Raw genomic sequence first — 24,144 nt, forward strand, 5'->3', positions numbered from 1 at the left:
ACCTTTCTTTATAATTTAGAGGGAATATGCTACCTTCAGTGTTGAAGGGGAGTAATGGCTAAGTAGTAGTGGATGAGTAAAGATATACACCTTCATGTTGACAGGTACACTCTTAAAAATTTTATAAAGGTCGGTAAGGAATTTGTTACCTTGCCGGAGTTCTCGTTGTGAAAGCAACAAGCTTTGCATAATTGATCTTCAACTACTCTTCACATGAATGCTCTCCTCTCCGTCTAAGTGTTCACCTCAAATTTAAATTCATGTACAAAATGGATTTCAAATAAGCTTCACTTCCATCATCTTTCTAGCACCGATTGCATTAAGTGAGCAAATATATGGATTTTTAAATGCCAGTTAAAAGAGGGTCAAATAAATCAAAAAGTGTTGATTTATCCAAATAAACAAATTGTTTCATTAAGAAAATTGAGTTTCGAAAGTCCGCATGATCACAGTAAATTGTGTCCCACATTGCAGATTTTGCAGCATGATGATTGTCATATGGAAAACTCACCCCATCAGGTCGACTATATTATTTGGATCTTAGCCTTGAAAGAATACAGCTTACAGCTGCGGTTTTGCAAAGGCAATTCTAACGAGGGATCAAAGTGCTAAATATTGTAAGCTAGGTATCGAATGAAAGATTGAAGGACGCTCAAATGAAGGTGGTGTTTAAAAACACGATGTTATAAGGGTCAAAGCTTTCATTAGTTGCTCCTTTGGAAGCAGAGACACGCTTCCTGGGCAATAAAACAGAGCAATTGTCAGTCCCTAGCAGCTTACTCAACTCCACACATCTGGATATGGCGAGGTACTAACCTTGTTTTCTTGTTATCCCATGTAGCGCTCGAGTGCCTTCACATCCACATGCATTACTACAGATTGATACATTGGAAATCCATTACAAACACACTAAAACAACAACAATACTAGAAAAAAACTTCACAGAAGGAGCAAACATGAAGCCTTCATCCACAGAAGCAATTATATACACTCGGCTCCAACAGGAACAAAAGCCGAGTCCATAGCCAGAACACAATTTTACTCTTCAATTCACAAGAAGCCATGGCTAATATATCAGCTTCATTATCTCTTCCTCATTGTCCCCAAATATCTGACTGCAATACAACGGCCTTTGAGTGTAGAATTCCAATGATTTTTTATAGCGTTGTTCTGTGCACACAGGCAACTGGTGTGCAATTGTCGCGCATTTATTCCCATGTTGTGATTCCATGATTGCTCTATCCTCTGCAGGCGTGAAAGGCCTATGCTCCACCTGCGGGCTCAGCTGATTGCACCAGTGCAAACGACAAGATTGGGATGCCCTTGCTGATAAGAGACCAGTTCCGTGGCCCATACTTCTCGACAAGGCAATGTAAAGCCGCATCCTCTTCAGGGCTCCATGGACCTTTCACTCTGTCTTGCTTTTCAGGGTCCCTAGAGCTCGAGTGAGCCATAACTGGCAGATTCCTCGGCTTCTTGTTTTCCTTCTTAAACCCTTTGCCCCCTGTGGTAGGTGTGACCAAAGTGGAGACCAAACTGGAGAATAATCTGACAATAATCAGATAATGGCATGGTCTTGATTACTCTCATAGCTTTGTCAAAATGCCTTGCTCAATCAAAAACGTCAACCATGCAGGTGTAATGCTCTTTGTCTGGCTAAAATGCCATATTTTTCCCTCATGCTCTCAAAAAGCATATGGTCGTCATCCAGCAGACCTGAGTGACTGAGAACACTAGCAAAAGTGATTGCAGTTGAAGAGGCGCCCTTGTATCGCCTCCAACAAAAATATGCACCGTTTCCTTGGCCAGCCCTTGCTGGGCACATCCTCCTCTCACGAGAAACCTCAATTTGCATCTTGTTAAAACCGACCTGGAGCTTCCTCGCCAAAGCCATGTTGGACATAACCTACAACCAACGTGACCCAGGAGACCACATTTCGCACACAAATCTCATCAATAACTTTTTTCGCTTTTGTAAGGGCACAAGCACCTTCAACGTGGAAGCATAGGTGATTTCATGTGGAGATGGGCCTTTCCTTCGCATCTGGGCCATATCAGCCCAAAGCTTCCTTGCCACAGCAATGAGGGGTGTCACAAGACGGGCACTGCGTGCCAATAGAAAAGAACAGACCGAACAGACTTTTAGCACTTCAATAAAAACAGAACTGAGAGAGAGAGAGAGAGAGAGAGAGAGAGAGAGATGACACGCGACACGGAGTGGCGGAATTCCACCCCAGAGAGTATTGGCCCCAAACCTTGGCGCCCCTTTCGGTATTTCTTTATATTGCATCAACACAGTACAAGCCGCTACTCGAGACTTTGCACCTTCTCCAGGAAGCATGCCAAAGAATGAGCCCTAGTCTCATATTTAAAGGCCCTTGGCCTTAAAAACAGTTATAGTGAAAAGCCTTTAAAACTCAAAAGCTTCTGGTCCAAAAGCAATGCCAAAAAGCTGTCAGCGTAAATCACGAAAATCCGTACAGCCCTGCCACATCAGCACTGCTAGCGTAAAAATCGCAAATCCGTACAGTTCTGCCACGTCAGCAGTCAGCGGAATTTCCAGAACCTCCGTACAGTTGCCACATCATCAATTTTTGGCGCAAGCTTGTGTGTGTGTGGGTCCTGCTTTATTTTAATTCCTTGATGTCTCTTGGGGCCCCATCGGACGGGGTCCCATAAGTTGGCAGGACTTCTTCTTCTGTTACTTGTTCCTCTTAGGGTTTGAGCCCCTCGGCCGGCATATGTAAGTTGGCCCCATTCTTCAGGGCTTTGACACGTCAGCAGTTTGTTACATCTCCCCTTCTTGAAAGAGAGTAATCGTCCACGATTACAGCATATCTGCAAAACAACTCAAGTTAGCTCAAAAATTTCCGAGGGACAATCAGTTTGCTCTTTTTGTTAAGGAGTTAGCTTCTCCTTTCATCCAGATAGGAACTCTTGATATTCCGGCGTAGTAAAATTAGACATCACACCCAGACCGTACTTATCTTCCACGGGCGTCTTGATGCACTAAAATTACATACCCAGGCAATCTCATCCAATTAGGAATATTAGGTGGTTGACACATCAAAATGCAAAACAAATGCTCACATATGCATGTTACAAGACATAGAAACATAAATTCGCCGATGAACACTCCTCCCGCATAACCTAACAAGGTCCGGGCCGAGAGATATTCAACGACTCCCTCATCACTCCTCCCGCATAACCTAAGAAGGTACGGGCCGGGAGATATAGAGGTCTTTTACAACCAAACGCCCCCCAAACCCCAGCATGTGTCGTTTGGAGGTATTGAGAGTAACCACTGCTCAAACTTCTTAATACTCCTCCCGCATAACCATCTAGGGCCGGGCCGGGAGTCACAACGACACTTTTCATTCATCATTTCTCACTACTACACTTGGGAGTAAAATCACCAATCATTGATACCAGTATTAAAACCAGAATCAAACATTTCAAACCGGCACCAAAACAAGTTCAAAACAGATATCATCCATTTCAAACAAATTTTCAAACAATACTGTCTAGCTATAAAGAAAAAAACAAGTAGAGAGAGTTCATTCGAGTTTTGTTCGGACAACCGAACTTTGAGGACGACTGGCTTATCCTTCTGCATCACGGTGATGGTTCGGTTCCGAACATGGAGAGTCGCATCATTCTTGTCGTGCCAAAGCATGCCCAAGAGAACGTCGCAATTGCCCAACTTCATGATGTGGAAATCAGCTTTTCCATGATAATCTTGAATAGTCACTGGAAGAGCACCAATGAGCGATACCACTTTCTGAGTTTGCCTCGTGGCTAGCTCAACTTCAATTTCTCCACCCTCTACGTCATAATCAAAGTGCATCTGCTTTAAGAATTCTGGATATATAGTTCTCTGTAGCTCCGGGGTCAAAGAAAATAAGGGCTTTGAAGCCATTGACTTTGCCATATGCTCGACACAATTCATTTGTACTCTCAAGGCATATGCCATAAATATTAGGAACTAGTCCAATAGCGGGTCTAGCTCTCTTAGCAGGAGGTGGCATGGGGTTTTGTCGACCGTTGGTGCGGGCGTCGGCTCCTCTGGTCTATCAGTGCGTTTGAGACAATTAGAATGATTATGACCTGTTTGAAAGCATCCAAAGCATCGGCCTTCTTGTAGCAGGGTGTCTCGTTGTTGAGGCGTCAAACGAGGCCTTTGCGGTTGATTTTCACGAGACTCTCGAGAATTTGTTCGTTGTTGCCAAGAGTTGTGGTTAGTGGCCGGAGATTCTTCTGTGGTAAACTCTAGCTTTCCCTTCATCAATTTGTAGCCGACGCGGCATGGTCCATAAGTTCTTGCATGATAGAGACTTGCTTGGATAGACAATATTCCTGCAATGGTGATGATAGTCCAATGGTATATCGCTCGCATTGGGCCTCCAAGGGAACATATCTAAAGAAGGACACCGGAAGGTACACGTCAGAAACCTTTGGTTATATTCGTCCATGGTTTCGGTGGCAAGCATTTTCAAGTTGCCCCACTCTGCCAAAATCCGGACTTCAAACATAGAAGTCATGTAACTACGTGCAAAAACTGTCTTGAAAGCTTGCCAGGTCCTTGGAGCATGCGGTTGTGTCGCTATTGAACTCCACCATTGCATAGCATTATCTTTAAGAAATCCTGCTACTCGAGAAATCTTGGATTCTTCTGTATAATTCCCCAAAGCATAGATGTTGTCGAATTGTTGTAGGAACTTTCTTGCGATCTTTCACCCCAGAAAAAGTGAAAAAAATTTGATTGTCGTGCCGCCATCTTTAAAATCTTTGGGTTGGTTAGGCGCATATCCCGGGTATGGATAATAAGGGTATCCATATGAGCTCCAACCATTGTAGCCTGGTGGTGGTGGTGGTGGAGGTGGGGGCAATGGCGGTGGCAAAGGCGGTTGCACTGGATCAGGGTCAGACGGCTGCACCATATTCCTGAAAACTCCCCCGATCGAAACAGACAGTTGAGAAGGTTGCCAGTTGGAAGCTCTCGTACTTTCTAATGTCGGAGGAGGAGGTACCACCTGGGGCATCAGAGGGGGTAACATGTAGTTCAAAAATTGTTGAAAACTTTGCAGCATCAGAAGATTCTGCTGAGGATGCCGCGAAAGAATGTCGTGAAGCTCGTTGAGTAGAAACTGCAAATATTCTGTTGAATCCATGAATTCCAAGTCTTGGGTTCTTTATGGCTTATGCCCTATAAGACACAGCGATGAAGACGGGAGCGCGCCCGATGCGCAATGAAGTAAGGGTGGGAGTGGCTAATAAGTCCGGGGTCGAAGGCCGAAGATACCTCAAATAAAATTCCAATAGCTCTGTTTGCTCTTTTGTAGGAAAAGCACACACTAGATGCTCTAATACCACTGTCACAAGACGGGCACTGCGTGCCAATAGAAAAGAATAGACTGAACAGACTTTTAGCACTTCAATAAACACAGAACTGAGAGAGACGACACGCGACACGGAGTATTGACCCCAAACCTTGGCGTCCCTTTCGATATTTCTTTATATTGCATCAACACAATACAAGCCAGTACTCGAGACTCTGCACCTTCTCCAAGAAGCATGCCAAAGAATGAGCCCTAGCCTCATATTTAAAGGCCCTTGGCCTAAAAAGCAGTTACAGTGAAAAGCCTTTAAAACTCAAAAGCTTCTGGTCCAAAAGCAATGCCAAAAAGCTGCCAGCGTAAATCACAAAAATCCGTACAGCCCTGCCACGTCAGCACTGTCAACGTAAAAATCGGAAATCCGTACAGTTCTGTCACATCAACAGTCAGCGGAATTTTCGAAACCTCCGTACAGCTGCCACATCATCAATTTTTGGCGCAAGCCTTTGTGTGTGTGTGGGTCCTGCTTTATTTTAATTCCTTGATGTCTCTTGGGGCCCCATCGGACGGGGTCTCATAAGTTGGTAGGACTTCTTCTTTTGTTACTTGTTCTTCTTAGGGTTTAGACCCCTCGGCCGGTATATGTAAGTTGGCCCCATTCTTCAGGGCTTTGACATGACAGCAGTTTGTGACAAGGGACATATATTGCAATCAATGCGACCCAAGAGGCGAGAGGATTCCCATCAAGACCCATCCGAGAAGTATGCATCACCAAAAATTCATATAAACCAAAACCTATCCGAAAGGCAGTCTTTTAGACTTCTCTTGGAGTGATTCTGATCTGAAGATATCCGCTTTTCAAATCAATTTTGCTAAAACAAGAGGATCCCTAAAGTCAGTCAAGAATATCATCGATCCTTAGAATTGGAAATCTATTCTTGATAGTGATTTTATTGAGAGCTCTATAATCAATGCACATTCTCCAAGATCCGTCTTTCTTTAATACCAACAAAACCGGAGAGCACTAGGGTGAAGTACTCGGTTGGATAAGACCCTGTTCAAGAAGGTCTTTCACTTAGGTTCATGATCCCTTCATTCTGGGCTCGGCTAACACGGTAAGGTGGCCGGTTCAGTGGTGTGCTTCCAAGAATCAGATGATCCTCAGGACGAGATGGGGGTAACTTGCCTAGCAGACCTTCAAAGAAACAATCAGCATGTGTGGAGAAAATCTTGGCGTTCATTGTCAAGTTCAGACATGTTCGTCCTCTGTTCATCATTCAACTCTTTCAAATAGATCGAGTAAACAAAATGACTCGATTTCATTAATTTGGAAATGGCCGAAGCCGATACAATAGGGACGGACTCGCCCTTTAATTTTACATCTAGTACAATTTTTATGCCCTTTTCATTTGTCAAAGTCACTTAGGATGATGTCACACCCTTTCAAAGGCATGATGTAAATGTCCCCGTGCCCTAAATACCCCTGATAATGCAAACAAAGTTTTCCAATGACAGGTGTAATGGCTACATCCCGTCCGGGTGCCGCTAGAACTGCCTCTGCTGGTGGCCCCATCCTGTCGGACGTAATCTCGAGCCGCGCCGCCAATTCAGGTGAAATAAAGTTGGCCTTGGCTCCTCTATCGAAAAAGCTAAGGGCTTCCTAATTTTTCACTTTGTCCCAAGCTCGGCAAAGTTCTGTACTTCCATCTATCTGGCTTGGGTCGGTTCCCATGCAATCCGGAGCTTTAATCTTGCCTTTTCTGCCACGTTCCTCTACTACTCTAAAACTCTCTGGCCTGTCTTCAGTCTATCCTTGCTGTAACAAACTTGGACACTCCAAGTCAAGATTCTACCGCGACACAGCAGAGATTCACTTCAAAACAGTTCACAGTTCACAATTGATTCGACACGGCCCTGCGGAGTTCCGTGCCTAGAGATATTGGCCCCAAAGACTGGCGTCCCTTTCGGTATTTCTTTTCGTATTAATCTGCAACTCAAAGTACAAGGAGTGGGAGGGTTCTCACTCTCAGACTCTGCGTCCACATGCTCTCAGAAGTGGGAGCCCAAGCCACCTATTTATTGGTTTACATGGGATGCCAAAAGCAGAGCCCCAAAAGCTGCCATATTTTAAAAGCATTCAAAAATAAAGCAATTTTTCCCAAAAAGCTGCCCAAAAATTGCGTAGATTTTCAGCCATGCCTTGCGTAGGAAAAAGCAGGTTTTCCGTACAGTTTTTGCCACGTCAGCAATCCATACGTTCTGCCACAAATCGCGTTGTAAATCACGGGGGTCCGTACAAGCCACGTCAGTACTGCAACGCATTTTCTGGGTTTCTGCAACGAGCCAACCAAGTTGTGTGTGTTTCTGCTGCCCAAATGGCCACGCCACGTCACCAGTTTGTGACATACCCCCCTCTTGAAAGCATTGGAATCGCCCTCGATTACGCCTGCAAAACAGACACAAGCCATAAATTGTCTAGCAGACACTAACTGTTAGTACGGACGCACTAGGAACACACATCTAGCTCATGTACCAATCGACAGTCACATCACAGGACATCACTTGACATCACGGGACATCACATGACAAATCACATTCATAATTCATTCAGATCTCAGACCATGATTAATTGGCAACGTATTTAGCAATCGCATCTAGATCCACTCGGGACCTCATAGATGCCCGATTAACTAATCCTTATTGCAATCACGTCTATCGAGATCTTTCAGACTAAAATGCTGCAGTCATTTCGTCTATCAATTCCTGTACTTAGACAAGTCAAGAACAAATCAATATCGTGTTATCGAAAATTCCAGTTCATAAAGTCATAGCAGAATACTCTTAGCTCACAGTATCCCTGAAACTCAAAAGAGACATCAGTGACTTTAGTATCAAAAATCGGGGCAATCTGTTGACAAAGGAGTGGAGCGACTCCCCTCTTGTGCATACCCGCTCACCAAATTCCGCCCAGCTGAGTTCGGGGTTCTATTTGGAATAGACTATGCTAAACCAAATGCTTCAAGGTAAAGGTTCACAATCTGAGGAGTATCTGTCAGGTCCTCTTGCTCCATCCATTTCGCATCAAATGCGGGATAGTTCTTAAATTTAACCAAGAACTGCCTTATCATTTTACCTTTTACCTTTCTTTCTTTATGTGCCAAAATCTGTTCTGGAACGAGTATCTCCTCGTTTTCCTCCACTTCGGGTTGCTCATCTGGCTCCCCATCATCGAGCACATCGCCTTTAACAGGCTTCAGGAGACTCACATGAAAAGCATTGTGAATCCTCAAGTCCAAGTCCCGTGTGTACTCGTCTGCTTCAAAAATCTTATCTTTTGTGCTTAGGAAGGGTGGAACCTTCGTAGCACCTTCAATAATCTCAAATGGCGCCTTCCCCGTCGAAGAGTAAATCATGTTATTGGTACGACTGAATTTGCAATCTCTGATTGCCCATCTGTCTGCGGGTGGAAAGATGACGAGAACTGCAACCGCGTGCCAATGTTCTCCCAAATAGAGCCTTCCAAAATAAACTCGTGAATCTGGGGTCTCTGTCGGAGACAATTGTCTCAGGCATGCCATGTAATCTGAAGATCTGGGCCATAAACAGTCTCGCTAAGTGATCCGGCTTGACTGTCTTCTTCACTGGAATGAAATGAGTTTGCTTGCTAAATTTGTCAATAACAATCCAAATACCATCGTACCCACTCTGTGTTCTCGGGAGATCAAATATGAAATCCATTGCAATACTTTCCCAGGGGCGGGTGGGTATGGGTAAAGGCTATAACAATCCCTGTGCTTTACGCCTGTCAAACTTGACCTTCTGGCATACCAAGCAACTGCGTACAAAATCGTCCACTTCCTTCTTGAGTCTCGGCCAGAAGAAGTATCTCTCCACATTTTCAAGGTTGTAGCAATGCCGTGGTGACCCGTAAATGGTGGACAGTGACATTCGGTTAAAACCTTTTTCCTCAACAGCTGTGTAACACACAACATTGTTTTCTTCATCAAGTAGCCATCCCGAATGGAATATCCCGCTACTACCTCCCCATTCCGTATCCGAGTGAAAATATTTGCAAAATCTGTATCTGTGGCATACTGATCGACCATATCCTCGAAGCTCCTATGATGTATCGCGGAAATAGCCAGAACCAACAGCTTCCGGGACAAAGCATCCGCCACCAAGTTCTTTTGTCCCTACACATGGACAATCTGGAAGTGAAACTGTGACAAGATGTTCGCCCACCGCATCTACTTTTCCGATAGCTGCTTCTTGACAAGAAGTAGCGTAAACTCTGGTGATCAATGAAGACCGTAAAATCGGCTCCGAGTAGGTAATGTCGCCACCGAGTAAGAGCATGGATAACCGCCAAAAGCTCTTTCTCATATATCTGTGCTGTCAATTCTAGCCCTGAGAACAATCGGCTCTCGTAGGCAATGACATGGCCTTCTTGCATTAAGACCGTACCCAGACTACGACCACAAGCATCACAATATACTTCAAATGACTTCTGCAAATCCGGAAAAGTCAAAACTGGTCCCGTAGTCAATTTCTCTTTCAATGTCTGAAAGGCAGTCACCTTTGTGGGTCCCCACAAGAAAGGGACTCCTTTCTGGTCAAAATATGCTAAGGGGAAGCAACCTCTGCAAACTTTCTGATGAGCCGCTGATAGTAAGAACATAAGCTCAAGAAGCTTCTAACTTCATGGACATTCTTCAAATCGGGCCAATCACAAATAGTCTCTATCTTGGCCGGGTCCATCTGCACTCCTACTGCTGAGACAATGTGTCCCAAAAAGTGCATCTCTGGTAGGAAAAATTCATTCTTCTTTGCATTGATCACTAACTTGTGATCTCCTACTGCCTAAAAGACATGTAGCAGATGTTCTTTATGTTCTGCCTCATCCTTGGAAAAGACAATAATGTCATCAAAGAAAGTGTCCACAAAAAATCTGTACTCTTTGAAAATCCTGTCCATCATTCGGTTAAAGGTCACTAGAGCATTGGTAAGCCCAAAAGGCATCACCAAAAACTTGAATAAACCGAAGGTCGTCCGAAAAGCTGTCTTGTAGACATCTCTCGGCGCGATTCGGATGTGATGATATCCGCTCTTCAAATCGGTCCTGCTGAAACAAGGATCCCTGTAATCGGTCTAGAATATCATCGATCCTAGGAATCGAAAATCTGTTCTTGATGGTGTGATTTTGTTGAGAGCTCTATAGTCAATGCCCATTCTCCAAGATCCGTCTTTCTTCAAAACCAACAACACCGGAGAGCAGTAAGGTGAAGTAATCGGCCTTTTCCAAGAGGTCTTTCACTTGGTTCATAATCTCTCCATTCTGTGCTCGGCTCACACAATAAGGTGGCCGGTTCAGTGGTGTGCTTCCAGGTATCATATCAATGGTATGATCCTCAGGACGAGCTGGTGGCAACTCGCCTAGCAGGCCCTCTGAAAAGCATTCAGCGTAAGTGTGGAGAAAATCTTGGCGTTCTTTTCTAGATCAGACATATTTGTCCTATGATCATCATTCAACTCTTTCAAAAAGATCAAATAAACAAACGGACTGGATTTTATTAATTTTGAAACGGCCGAAGCCGATACAATAGGGACAGACTCACCCTTAAGATTCACATCAAGTACAATGGTTCGGCCCTTTTCTATAGTCAAAGTCGCTTTTCTCTCCCGATAGTCGACCACGGTATTGTTCTTATGGTACCAGGGAATTCCCAGGAGGACATCACAACCTTCCAAGGGCATTATGTAGAAGTCCTCGTGCCCCAAATACCCCTGACAATGCAACCGAAGTTTGCCAATGACAGGTGTAATGGCTACATCCCTGCCGAGTGCCGCTAGAACTACCTCTGCTAGTGATCCCATCCGATCGGGCATAATCTTGAGCCGCGCCGCCAATTCTGGTGAAATGAAGTTGGCCTTGGCTCCTCCATCAAAGAAAATCAAGGCTTCTTGATCTTTCACTTTGCCCCAAGCTCGGCAAAGTTCTGTACTCTCATCAATCGTGCTTGGGTCAGTACCCATGCAATCTGGAACCAGTCCTGCTTTCATCTTGCCTTTCCGTCCACGTTCCTCAGTTGCTTTTAACTCTCTGGCCTGTCTTCATCTTATTCTTTCTGTGCCTTTTTAGGGCACTTCGTGGAGATATGTCCTTGTTCCCCGCATCCAAAACACTTCCCCTCTTTGATGTAGTTGGCCCTTTCCCGAGGAGCGAGCTGGGGTCGTGCATCCTTATCTTTCTGATCTTGGGGCCTCTTCTTCTTTCTACTTTCATTTTTAGAAGTCTGTTCTGTTTTCTGCGTCTTGATCTCATCTGTGGGGTAAGTCAAACTGCCTGAATGTATGGCAAAGCCCCGCATAGATGCCACACAAAGTCAAACAAAACCATTATGCTTCCTGTTACACATGCTTTATGCACTGGCAAAAGCTTTCAAGACTTCTTTTGCAAAGATACGCGCTTCCAAATCAAAATGCAAGGGCAACATGAGTGTAATCCCTGCTAACAAGAATACTAAGTTCAATATTGAAACATGGAGGAGCAAAGAAAGGCAAGTGTCTGTTCAAACATATCCGAAGCCCAAGCCAAAAAGATTGTGAAAAAAGAAACTAAATGCACATGAAAAATGAAATTTAGTTTACATCTTGGGTTCGGGTGTTTGTCGGATTATCTACAGCATATGTGTAAGCAATCAATGCCAAATGCAGTTCCTTGACTATTGTCAATTATCCCACAACAAGTTCATTTGCAAGCACAGACAAGACATAGGGCCAATCCAAATCTATTAATCCTCTCTACAATGAATTTCTTATCATCGATACACCCAAAACTGTACAGACTTTCTGATAAATCCAAAAAAGGGCTAATCAAATGGGTCTAATCGAATAGTAAATGTATAGCCGTGCAGACAATGTGCAGGTAGTGCAGCACTCCATCCAACTAGCCCACCATTGGCAAGGTCCATAAACACAGAAAGAAAATCGAGACAACAAGCAATAAAAGAAGGCATACAAGCTCATGAACACAAAGGGAGAGATGAAGACCTTGATGTTGGAAGCAGTAGGGAGGGGTGAAGGGTATAACCAGGCAGTGTCCTTGTTCTGTTTGCCATCCACCTCGACCACGTAGTAGGAGGCCACGCCTTTCCAACCACAGGTCGTATGCATGGAGCTGGGTTTCATGTACTACATGTTGACCCTCTACCGTCTCTCTCTAGTGCCTGTGAGAAATGGCGATGTTCTTTCCAAGTTCCGACTACGTGGCCCTCTCTCAAAGTCTCGGTTTTGAATATGCGCTCTACCCCAATGTGCACTGCGTTATTCTATGCCAAGTGCCGAGTCCTGCCCCCTCATTGCCACCCTGTTAATCACTTTATATTTGCCAGGTGTCTTGTTACCATTGGCTACACAATGTGCACTGCGTTATTCTATGCCAAGTGCCGAGTCCTGCCCCCTCATTGCCACCCCGTTAATCACTTTATATTTGCCAGGTGTCTTGTTACCATTGGCTACACACCCCCCTAAGACAGGGACCGAGGTTCTACATCAATGCCTAACCACCCGAGTCACCTGATCACAAAAGGTCATGATTTCAAAAAATGTTGGAACTCCTTAGCCACCTCAGAGAGAAGGGTTGATTGTACTCCCATCTCTGTGCGCCCATCTAATGTCTGAGTATCAAAAACTTGGGTCCATTTCTGATATTGATTGCAGACATATAGCAGACCTGATATTTGAACAAAAGCTTTGCAATGAGCTGCAAATTGTATAAGCTTTATAGCGTAAAAAATGGCCTGCAAATTGTGCGTTGCGATAAAAGGGCACTAGTCCTCATTGACAGCAGCTAGTGCAATCATAGAAGCAAACTTATTAAGGAGTCAATATCGGTCCAAGCACCAGGTAGAAGATGGTGTTTATTCCAGGATCAAAACGATTGATACAAAAATTTCTGCTTCATCTGTGTCTTTGCATTTTCTGTTTCTGACGCTTAATCATCCGGACCATCTAAGATGTTGGAGTACAAAACATAAGCTGTGGCACGATGTGGTTCGAGCTCTTGCAATTTTCCTAGAGCAACTTTGGCTATATCTGTATTATACAGGAGCTTGCAGGCACCCAGCAGAGACATCCAATCTGCAGGACCTGGTTGAAAAGGCATCTTTCCGATAAAATGCTCTGCAACTTTCAAGTGACCTGCTCGACCAAGAAGATCAATCAAACAGCTACAATGTTCAGCAATCATTCTTCTGGTCGGATCAATTGCTATACATCCCATTACTTGATAACCTTCATCGACCAAGCCCCAATGGCTGCACGCAAAAAGAATGCTCATGACGGTGACTTTGTCCAGTATAAGACCAGCCTTGTGCATTTTCTTGAAGAGACTATGAAAATTTTGAGAATCACCATGCTGGGCATAACATGCAATCATTGCATTCCATGCAACAATATCTTTCTCAACTAAACCATCAAACACTTCCTGAGCCTTGTCAAGGTCCCCACAATTGGCGTACATGTCAACAAGCGAGCTGCCGACAGCCAAATCTAATTCTAAGTTGTTTTCAATGATATCAGCGTGAAGCCTTCTGCCTCTGCCAGAATCTGAAGTACGTGCACACGAATTAATCACACAATTGTATGTAAATCTGTCAGGCAGAACTCTAGCCTCACGCATCTCTTCAAAAAGCTTAAAGGCTTCTTTCGCATCCCCATGTCGAAACAAAGCTAAGATCATTATAGTCCATGCAATGGCATCACGCTTTTGTAAGAGTTTGAAAACATTGTATGCATTTTCTATGCTCCCACATTTTGCAAACATGTCAACAAGGCTGCTCCCAAGAACAGCATCAATCTCCATACTGCAATTCTTGATGTATGCATAAACATGTCTACCCTTCTCTATATCTTGCAATTGAGCACATGCCTTGAGACAGCTCAGGAAGGTTAATTTGTCGGGTTTCACACCTTCTTCGATCATTTGGTGAAAAAGTTGTACCACTTCTCTACCCCGACCGTGCTGGGCATATCCATCAATCATCGTATTCCACGAAACTAGATCATGAATGTTCCTGCCATCAAAGACATGGCGTGCCCCTTCTGTGCAGCCACATTTCATGTGCATTTCCATCAACTTGACTTGTACTACATGGTCTGCCTCGAATCCACAGCATACAGCTTCATGATATATTTCTTGCCCTTTCTCTAATGATGGTATTAAAGAACACGCAGAGAGGTTGCTTGCAAAGGTAACCTGGTTTGGTGCCACCTTCTCTTGCTGCATTTGAGAAAAAACCTCTAATGCCGCAGCTCCAAGTCCTTCTCTAACATATCCTGCAATCAAGGTGGACCATGACACCACGTTCCGCATAGACAGCCGACTGAAGACCTGTGTAGCATCCTGAATGCTCCCACATTTGACATACATATCCACAAGGCAGCTTCCAACATACACATCGAAGTCGAGCTCAACATGCACGATGAAAGCATGAATCATCCTACCCCAATCAAGTGACAACCTCAAGCTGCATGCTTTCAGTGCACAAATGAAGGTAACGTTGTTTGGCACTATATTCCCTTTCTGCATATCGCAAAAGGAATGGAGGGCTTCTTCAGCCTTTCCAGTGTTTACATAACCAGACAATACCGCTGTCCAAGAGTAAACATCACATATGTTCATTTTCTGCAGAAGCTGGTGTGCCTCCATCACATGCCCATGCTTCACCAGCTGTTTGATGGAATTATTACCTTGGAAGCTATTTTGACAGGGGGTAACCAGGCAATGTTTCTTATTGTGATGTTTATGCTGGGTAGGTCTGTGAGGAGCATTGAGGGTGGATATTGTTGCTGCTGTCTGCAAGATCTTTCTGAAAAATCGTCCATCAAAAGAACTGCTTAGATACACCAGCTGCTTCCCTTGAAGATATTTGCTGTTGCAACAACAGCTTATGACCATCAAAGTACAGGCAAAGTCAATGAGACAGCCCACAAGATTGTCTGTACGTAAATGTATGGGTGTCTATGCCGAGCAACATGATCAACTGTACACTCATGCAAGCCCACACATGTGAGCGGTACGCAAGCATGCTCCCAGAATATAACGATGTAGGGGAGCCCCAAAAAGGCCACGACCACTCGATTGATAAACAGGCTGATGCCTTCGAAGCAGACATTCGGCATTCTGGCGGTATACTCTTTCTCTCATACGACGCTCGACTCATCTCAGAGGACTGCCCTCTCCAACAATTGAGACGGGGACAAATCGTTTTCGTTGGCGAGCGCTGAGAAATCAGCAGGCCGTTGTAAATTCGACGTGCAGCATTTGTAAATTCGGAGCGGGATTTGTAAATTCAGGGTTCAAGATCCACGGCTCCAATTTCACCTGATCCCCTCACTATTTGTGGTGTCATATAGAGAGGAGGGACGCGCCTAAGGCTGGGTTCAAAATGCACACTTCGGCCACCCATTTGCTCACATAGAGGGTGGAACAAAAAATGACTCGATTTTCTTCCGCCGTCTATTGTGAACATTGGGCGGCGGAAGAAATATTTATCAAGTGTACCAATAAACCTTGGAAAAAATACCCCTCTGAAAATTCCCAAAATAGCCCTTTAATTTCAAAATTTTCAAAAATACCATCAATAGTGTGTCAAATTCCCAGAATGCTCTTCAAATTTTTCTTAAATTTCCTTTGGCTACGAGAGTAAATTTCTCCAAAAAAAATTTAATAAAGGGGTATTTTGGTAATTTTTTCATAAACCTTAGTGAAAGAGGGGAGGGGGAGGGGGCGACAGCTCACATGGAGGGTGGAAGTCCTTTGGGGGGGGAAGGCTGGATGGCTTCCATGAGCTAGCACCCCTTGTTAACTGTTTTCGCCGTGCTATTTGAACACCCCATCCGACGTGCGCCCCTGCGATTCTACCTGAAAGTGTATTTTTGTTGTCGTCGCCCCATTGTGAACCTGGCCTAAGGACTTTCCACCCTAAATGAAGCGAGAACGTCATCCATACAACCTGAATTGAGTCCCACGGCTGTAGAGCCATGCGATGCATCTAAAAAGTAGGCATCGAGTTATGCATAGTGAACTTCGAATGTTGTGGCACTCTGAACGAGGTCTAAATCTTGAGTTTAAACTTGTCGGATAGATCTCGTCGGATTGTCCCCACGGCACTATTTGGACACCTCTTTTTTGGGGGGAATCTACATTCCTAGATTGTTATTGATCGTGGCTTGTCTAATCTATTTGGGCAAAAAAATATGGATTAAGTTAAGCTATGGTCACACGAGGCGCAGTATTCAGTAGCTAAAAATTGCACCTAATAAGCTCGTTTTTTAAATTCCACGCGGCTACTAAGCCTTCAAAGTGGTCACGTGTATATTATCGAGCTTGGAGTGCTGCCATCTTGAGGTTGATGGAGTAGAGATAGTCGGTAGACGTTGATGCGACCATGCTTGGCAGAGTTGACAGTCTACAACGCCCATAAAACTCATCACGCAAGCTGAAAAAGTGAATTGCACACCTCGCATTGAAAGCACTTACCATAGCCTTTTGCAACAATGCCGATTTTGGCATAGTCACAAAAGGCTATGCTCGATAGAATTGAGCTAGCTTAGTAGGACCACATTGTAGGCTCAGTTATCCACCCAAGTTATTGATAATTGAGCCTCGTGTTACCACCACCTTAGACGGGCTCAACTTCATGACCTCCTCATCATGAAGCGAATGTCTTACTACTACGCTAGCACACATGGTTTGTTATGCAAAGAAAATGGTAGCATTATATCGAGTCGTTTCGGCACATTTGCAATCATATTCACACTGCGTTCACTTCAGGTTTACGCCAAGTTTACATCCACTTCACAAAGCATGCGGAGTTCGAGTCGTTTTGGCACGTTTGCGATCATAGTTCACACTGACTTCACTTCAGGTCTACCCAAGTTTACATCCACTTCACAAAGCATGCGGAGTTCACATATAGTTCACAAACGAGTTCACGCTTTCTTGAGTTTACACTTAGTTTACGTCAACGATTGTCGACACACGATGCCAATTTTCAACCATAGACCCCTCTAAAATTGTGGTGTCATTTAGTGACCCCCGCCCCCCTCTCTCTCTCTCTCTCTCTCTACATTAATTTTCTAGGGACAACTTTTCTTAAGATGAAGAGTTGAGGTCTTAAGAAAATCTTTGTAGTGGTTCAACCTTAGCATCATACAAGTAAAAAGGGTCAAGTAACTCCTTGGTCAGTCAAGAATGCGGACGGTATTGGTTTTTGAAATCTTCCCAATACTTTCAACACAACTTTGATTCATTAAAAATAAATAAATTTAGCAAAACGATTAATTGAATGATCACAACACACAAAGAGAGCAACATAAATAAGAATCAAAACACAAGACACCATACTAGGTACCAACCATCACCCTCAATCAATATGATTGAGTATTATCCTTACACCTCTTTATTCATCTCTTGGAGCATGAATTATTATAATATTATTATTGTATGAAAGATAAAAGAGCATGAGCTATAATTAAGAGTGTGTATGCCATGATTAACAGAGAAATTTAACATAAAAGAAGGAAAAAGTGTATCTTCTACAACTTTGTTGTGATGGAGATTTTGGTGGCTCCTTTGGCTTTGAAAGGGGGGTAAAATAGCAAGCTACCTAGTCAAGATGCTCTCAAAATTCTCGTCTTCCTCATGAAGAGTCAAGAAGCTGATTCCTATTGAAAAAGTGCGGTGCACCGAAGATGCGATTTCTCTCTTCATGCATGCACCCAAAAATAAAAGTGGTTGCTTTTTACTTAAAATCTAAGAAGTGTAGGTAAAGGAGAGTTCTATTTACATTGCTTCTTTTAAATGGTTTTTGAGAATAAAATAAAGCAAAAATGGTCAAACGTCCAAAAGTAGAGATAATGATAACAATCCTCCCAGATAGGGAAGCATCTGTCCTTAGTCGCGAAAATAAATTAAAAACTAGGAATCTTTAAAATTTGTGTGGAGACGTGGTAGATCTTTACACGATATATGTTGGATCAAGTAAAATACTCAGAGAGAACTTTCCACTGCTCATCATAATTTGCTAAAAGAGAAAACCAAAAAGGTAAGTGCAATCTACATATCCAAATATCTACGAAACTGAAAGAGATCTTTGTTAGTGGGCCCTCTAACAAAGACAAGATGAGTATGAAAACAATGAAATGCAATCAGCTTTTATAATATTCAATTGGAAAAACCTCAGTCAAGTATTGCTTTGAATGATACATTGAATAGTTGTCAAAGTGCGAACCTCAACATCAAATTATTACTGAATGAAATGTCAAAGAGCGAACCTTAGATATGAAATACCACAGTCATCAGCCAAAGGGAGAGAACATCAGGTAAATAATAAAACCTTTCAGCTTCTAGAAGTCTAATATGCTTCCAAGATACTAGGATGAGAGTGGAAAAATCTCTTTGGCATCCACTTGGTGTTTTCAAGACCATGATTCTTATACTTAAGCAGATACTTTCGATACAACGTACCACTATGTGTCAAAGTGTCGTGATGGTCTATGATGGTCTTAGGTACAAGGATTTCAGAATCTTCTTCTAAAAAGGGTTGATCATCAATGATAGGGATTGATGGTAGAGGACATATGAAAGGACAAAGAAGACTTATGTGAAATGTGTTATGAATTTTCCAAGAGTCAAGGAGAGACAATTGAAAGGAATTAGCATAAATACGATGGGTGATTATAAAGGAACCATAATACCTTGTTGGTGCTAGCTTGACAACATGATTGGTCTCTATGCTCTTAAGATGTCTCTTTTCAATGCGAAGCATCATGGGTTGTCTCTTTTTATCTTCTTGTTTGATGTATGCATGTTGTGCTTTATGAATTTCATGTTTTGCTTGCTTCAAGATTTGGATGTGTTGTCTTTATGAGAAATGCAAGACAAAGAAGTAGGCAATGAGTACCCATATACAATTTAAAATGGTGATTTTCCCATGGATAAATGAGGAGTGTTGTTGTATGCAAATTGAAGAAAGTGAATGTATGTGTCCCAAGTTCATGGCCTATCATGAGTATATATTTGTAAAATATTTAGAATGGTGCTATTAATCACTTTTGTTTATCCATTAAATTCTAGATAAAATGAAAAAGTGAAATCTATTTGAGTGCCTAAATTTGTGAAAAGTTTCACCCAAAATTATTGCAAAAATGTCTATCTCGATCAGATATGATAGATTTAAGCATTCCATGAAAAATAAAAATATTCTTAAGAAACAGTAGAGTGTCTTGCTTAGTTGAAAGGGTCTTCTTACAAGGTAGAAAGTAAGCCTACTTGTTAAATCTATCTACGATGGTTTAAATCATATCGTTTTGTGCACAAAGGAGTGGAAATCTAGTAATAAAATCCATACAAATGTGCTACAAATGTGCTGCCAAGGAGAGTTAGGAAAGACATCAACAAACCATATTGCTTACCATGATGATGCTTGATTCGTTGGACAAACAAAACATTGTGCAACATATGTAACGGCATCTTTTCGAAGGGAGGGCCGATAAAATTAAGATTCTACTATGTGAATAGTTGTGGCAATCCCACTGTGGCCTATATAAGGTGGCTCATGGCAGTCTTTAAGGACAAGTTGATGAAATGAAATGGTAACACGTAATCAATTTTCAAAGAGAAAATTCCCATCATGAAAAGAGTATTGTGCATGAACAAAAGATGTATGGTTACAAAAGTAAGCATAAATGCCAGCAAAGTCAAAGTCATGAACATAAGTATCAATCATTTTTTCAAAAGTTCAAGTAGATACAACAGAAATGTTATTAATCGATGGCATGAAACTTAGTGCATCTGCAACCTTATTTTCATGCCATGGTTGATATTGAATGAGTGGATGAAGACTTTGATTTATTGATGTCCACTTAATATGATGATAAGAGATAGTTGGTTGTGAAAGAAAAATGACAAATGCTTTGTTGATCAGTATTAATCAAGAATTCGGACCCCATCAAGTGATGTTTCACACTTTTAAAGCATGCACAACATCTAGCAATTCTTTGTCCATAAGTGCTATACTTGAGCTTATTGGGTTTTAACTTTTTTCTTTCATATGAGATGGGATGATTATCTTACATTAATACAACACCAATACCATGCTCACTAACATCAATTCATCTCATAACAAAAAAGAAGTGTCTTTTAAAATCATGAATTTGTAAAACAGGTGCATGTGTGAGTGCATATTTGAGTGTCTCGAAAGATTTTTGATGTTGTTCATTACAAGTGAAAGCTGTGTTCTTTTTCAAAAGGTTTGTGAGTGGTAAAGCCAAGTATGGAAAAAATTTTATAAACAAGAGTGTGTCAATGCACAACATTAAAAAAAAAAGGTCAAAAAATTTATTATGAGCCTATGTGAGAAAAAAACCGTTTTTTTTTCATCAAGTTGACATGAAGAAAATTTGCACATTTTGACTTGTCAAGGGTGTTTGGCTAATGTGTTTGAGCATTATTATGAGAGTTGGATGCAAAAAGAAGCATAGTTTGTGTGCAAGAGTCAAGGGACTTAGTGTCAACAAGGTCATATGCTTGTTAACTCCAACTGGTAAGAGCAAAATGGAATACAAACCATTCATTGTGCTTAAGAGGATGTGAAAGAGGCACCAAATCAAGAAAAGAGGCTTTTCTAGGCAATTACAAGGAAAAAATGTGTTTTTTTCCTGACATAGCTCAAGAAGTACAATTATTTTTGAGTTTTTCTTGGACAAATGTATTCATTGGATGTTTGAAAGCTAGTTTGTGTTGGAAAATTGCATGCTTGTTTTTGGACACTCACACTCAGAGAAATTTGAGCTGTTGAAAAGATGAGTAGGTGCTTAATAGATAGATAAGACAATCAAACTTGACCAAAAATGGATGTATAACATTGTTTGAGATTGCTAAGTACACTGCAATTATCAAGAACCTAATTGGACGCAGGGGGAAAAGGATAGAGGAAAAACGCGTTTTTTCCCAACACTCTGCTAAAGGAGTCAGAATTTGACAACACTTGGGACAAAGGTTCTTATTAACTAAAGAAGTCAAACCATTAATCAAGAGTGAGTTGGGGCATATAGTGTGAGTGGGGTCAAATCCCAACTCTTAGATTGAGAAAATTGCTAAAATTGGAGTTAAACTCAAATCAATTACCCAAACATTGTGAAACTTAGTGAGTGCAGTCTTAGAAGAGGGAAAACACTTTAGAAAAGAGGAAAGCTGCAAAAAAGTACCAAAAGCAGGAGCAGAGAAAAAAAGTGCGTTCTTTTTTTGGCTATCTACTGGAGAGAGAAGTTTTGGCCAAGTTTTGGATGAGTGGGGGACCTCGATACAAGGATCAAACTTATCAAGTAACAATTGAAATTGAGAATTTGTATATCAGGCTAAACCAAATCCTAGTCAGAAAGTTGACAAAAAAGCGGGTCAAGTGACTACAAGAGACCGTCAAAAAGCTAAATTCTTTTGGGATCGATGCATTATTGCATTCATAGAGGTGTGTTGCATGCTTGTGAGAAAGTTTGAAAATCAGGTCATAAGCTTATAGAGAGAAAAAAAAAACGGGTTTTTTTCCTCTAGAGAGTAAGGAGTACACATTTCTAACAAATTTTGATTTCAAGCAGTGATTCAAGCTTTGTATAGAATAAGTAGCCCTTTGGATCAAGAAAAAGTTGTGCAAAAGGTGTTATTAAATGCAAAAAGTGTGTTCAGCTCAACTGTTAGCCTGACATAACTCAACCAGCACTTTAGTTTTGTGTTGAGCCTTGTGCAGATAAGGAGTCTAGTGCTTGAGTGGAGTCGGAGCAACATAGAGATTACGAAAGGATCTAAGGAGTTCAAGGTAACATGTCAGGTTTCACATTCACATATTATTCATGTTCTTGAGATCAGGAACTTTGTATAAGTTAGGGGAAATACTTGTATAGGTCAGGTGAGAGACTACATAGAGATCAAGTGAGTCGTGTGTCTATTGAAAAGAGTGTCAATTAGGCTGACTTAGAGCATTTATCAATCGTTCAGGAAGAGGTAGTCTCAGACACTTCATCCAAACAAGCATTCCCTATCCTTGTGAATGAGAGAGCAACATGTATGAGTTATCATAGTGAAGGAGATGTGGGTGGTACCTCTAGGAAACCAGAAGTTAGGCCGACCATGCTCTTACACTATTGCTACACTAATGGTAGAGGAGCCAGAATTTATGTGGATATCCATAACAGATGTTATGTTTGTGAGGACTTAGGAAACCTTGAGTTTTGGGAGATAGTAAAAGTTGTTGAAAATGGAGATCGATACATTGATAAGAGAGGGGTTGCCTATCTTAGGATAGATAATCTTGATCTCGTAGATGCAATGGGTATGATTGGAACCAAGGACAAAGTCAACGAAGGAATAGAGAGACCGCTTTTGGAAAATGACCCAAGAGCTAACTAAATTCATAGCCATGAAAGAGCTTGAGAGAATTCTTATTAATAATCCTCTTGTGGGGTTATATAAGCCGATGACCAAAGAAGGGGAAAATTTTAAATCAGGGAAGACGTGAACCTAGTGGAGCTTACAAACATTAAGAGGATGTACATACATGTACATCTATCAGTTTGAAACAGGAAAATGATCTATTTTGGTAGACAATTATAGGCATGAGTAAAAATACGCTTTTGTGGAAAACGTGGAAAAGCTTTCTTATTGGGGAGAACCATTTTGTGTCATTTACTTGAATCAAGTGGTCATTAGAAAGCCAGCCTAGAGAGAGAGGTAAGCTTTATGAATCCAATCATAAAAATTCCACCACATATAGAAAACACACACACAATAGGGTTGGGAGCACCAATATTTCTAGATCCTGGAATGAGAGGAAGCTACTTGTCAGAACCAGAGCCTATGAGAGGTGGCTTTTATGGTCGTTACAGGGTCATCCATGCCACACCCTATGAAGGGAGGGTGTCAGTTGTGACAACGAGAGAAGTACCTGAGTGTTATACCTAGAGCACCAACACCTACAACATATGAGGAAGCTTTCCTCTAGGATCTATGGGAGTGGCAAGATATGATGTTGAGCCAAGGCCCATGCATCCATTTCAAGTCCCAAAATGCGTGGTATTAAAGTATAACGGATCAAAGGAACTCCATGCACATTCCGTGTCATTTAAACAGGTGTTGAGAGCGGGACACGCCAGAAATTTCCACATTCAGTTTGAAAGTTTTGGATAAACTTTGGAAGGCATCGTCTCTACATCTTTCCAACCTTTGTAAAAGACTATGGAAAGATAGAAGCGCTATTGCAAGACTTTGTGGAGAGGTTTTCCATGCAAGTATTAAGCGCAATACAGTATCTCAAATCCATTTCTTCAAGCACAAAGACAATGAGAGAGCACGAGAGGCCACCTTGAAATTTAAGGAATATATCGAGAGATGTCCACAATAAGAGAAACCTCAAGAGGACCGCCAAGTAGTGTTGTTCATTGAAGGGATTAAGAACGAGCACCCAAGAAGGACCTGCACTTGAAAAAGGATAAACTTTGGAAGGCATCGTCTCTACATCTTTCCAACCTTTGTAAAAGACTATGGAAAGATAGAAGCGCTATTGCAAGACTTTGTGGAGAGGTTTTCCATGCAAGTATTAAGCGCAATACAGTATCTCAAATCCATTTCTTCAAGCACAAAGACAATGAGAGAGCACGAGAGGCCACCTTGAAATTTAAGGAATATATCGAGAGATGTCCACAATAAGAGAAACCTCAAGAGGACCGCCAAGTAGTGTTGTTCATTGAAGGG

General features: G+C 42.1%; 1 protein-coding gene across 2 annotated transcripts; it reads right to left on the reverse strand.

The window, feature by feature from the left end:
- Nucleotides 1–375: 375 nt before the first annotated feature.
- On the reverse strand, nucleotides 376–15,683 carry LOC147448119 (pentatricopeptide repeat-containing protein At1g11290, chloroplastic-like). 2 transcript variants are annotated; one of them, XR_015189677.1, is made up of 3 exons: nucleotides 12,387–15,683; nucleotides 817–872; nucleotides 376–737 (listed from the first exon to the last, which is right to left on the reverse strand). XR_015189677.1 is itself a non-coding variant. In XM_086523977.1 (1 exon), the coding sequence occupies exon 1, from the start codon at nucleotides 15,292–15,294 to the stop codon at nucleotides 13,330–13,332; it is 1,965 nt and encodes a 654-aa protein (XP_086380103.1). In that variant the 5' UTR covers nucleotides 15,295–15,683; the 3' UTR covers nucleotides 12,356–13,329. The 2 variants fall into 2 exon arrangements, 1 of the variants encoding a protein (XP_086380103.1); XM_086523977.1 differs by lacking the exons at nucleotides 376–737; nucleotides 817–872 and having other exon boundaries at nucleotides 12,356–15,683.
- Nucleotides 15,684–24,144: the final 8,461 nt, after the last annotated feature.

This window comes from Adiantum capillus-veneris, chromosome 11 (genome assembly GCF_014529385.1).
Source record: "Adiantum capillus-veneris isolate H3 chromosome 11, ASM1452938v2, whole genome shotgun sequence".
Classification (NCBI taxonomy): Eukaryota; Viridiplantae; Streptophyta; class Polypodiopsida; order Polypodiales; family Pteridaceae; genus Adiantum; species Adiantum capillus-veneris.

Excerpts from the sequence above, each read along its gene's own strand:
- LOC147448119 (XM_086523977.1), bottom strand. The coding sequence starts at position 15,294 with ATGGTCATAAGCTGTTGTTGCAACAGCAAATATCTTCAAGGGAAGCAG.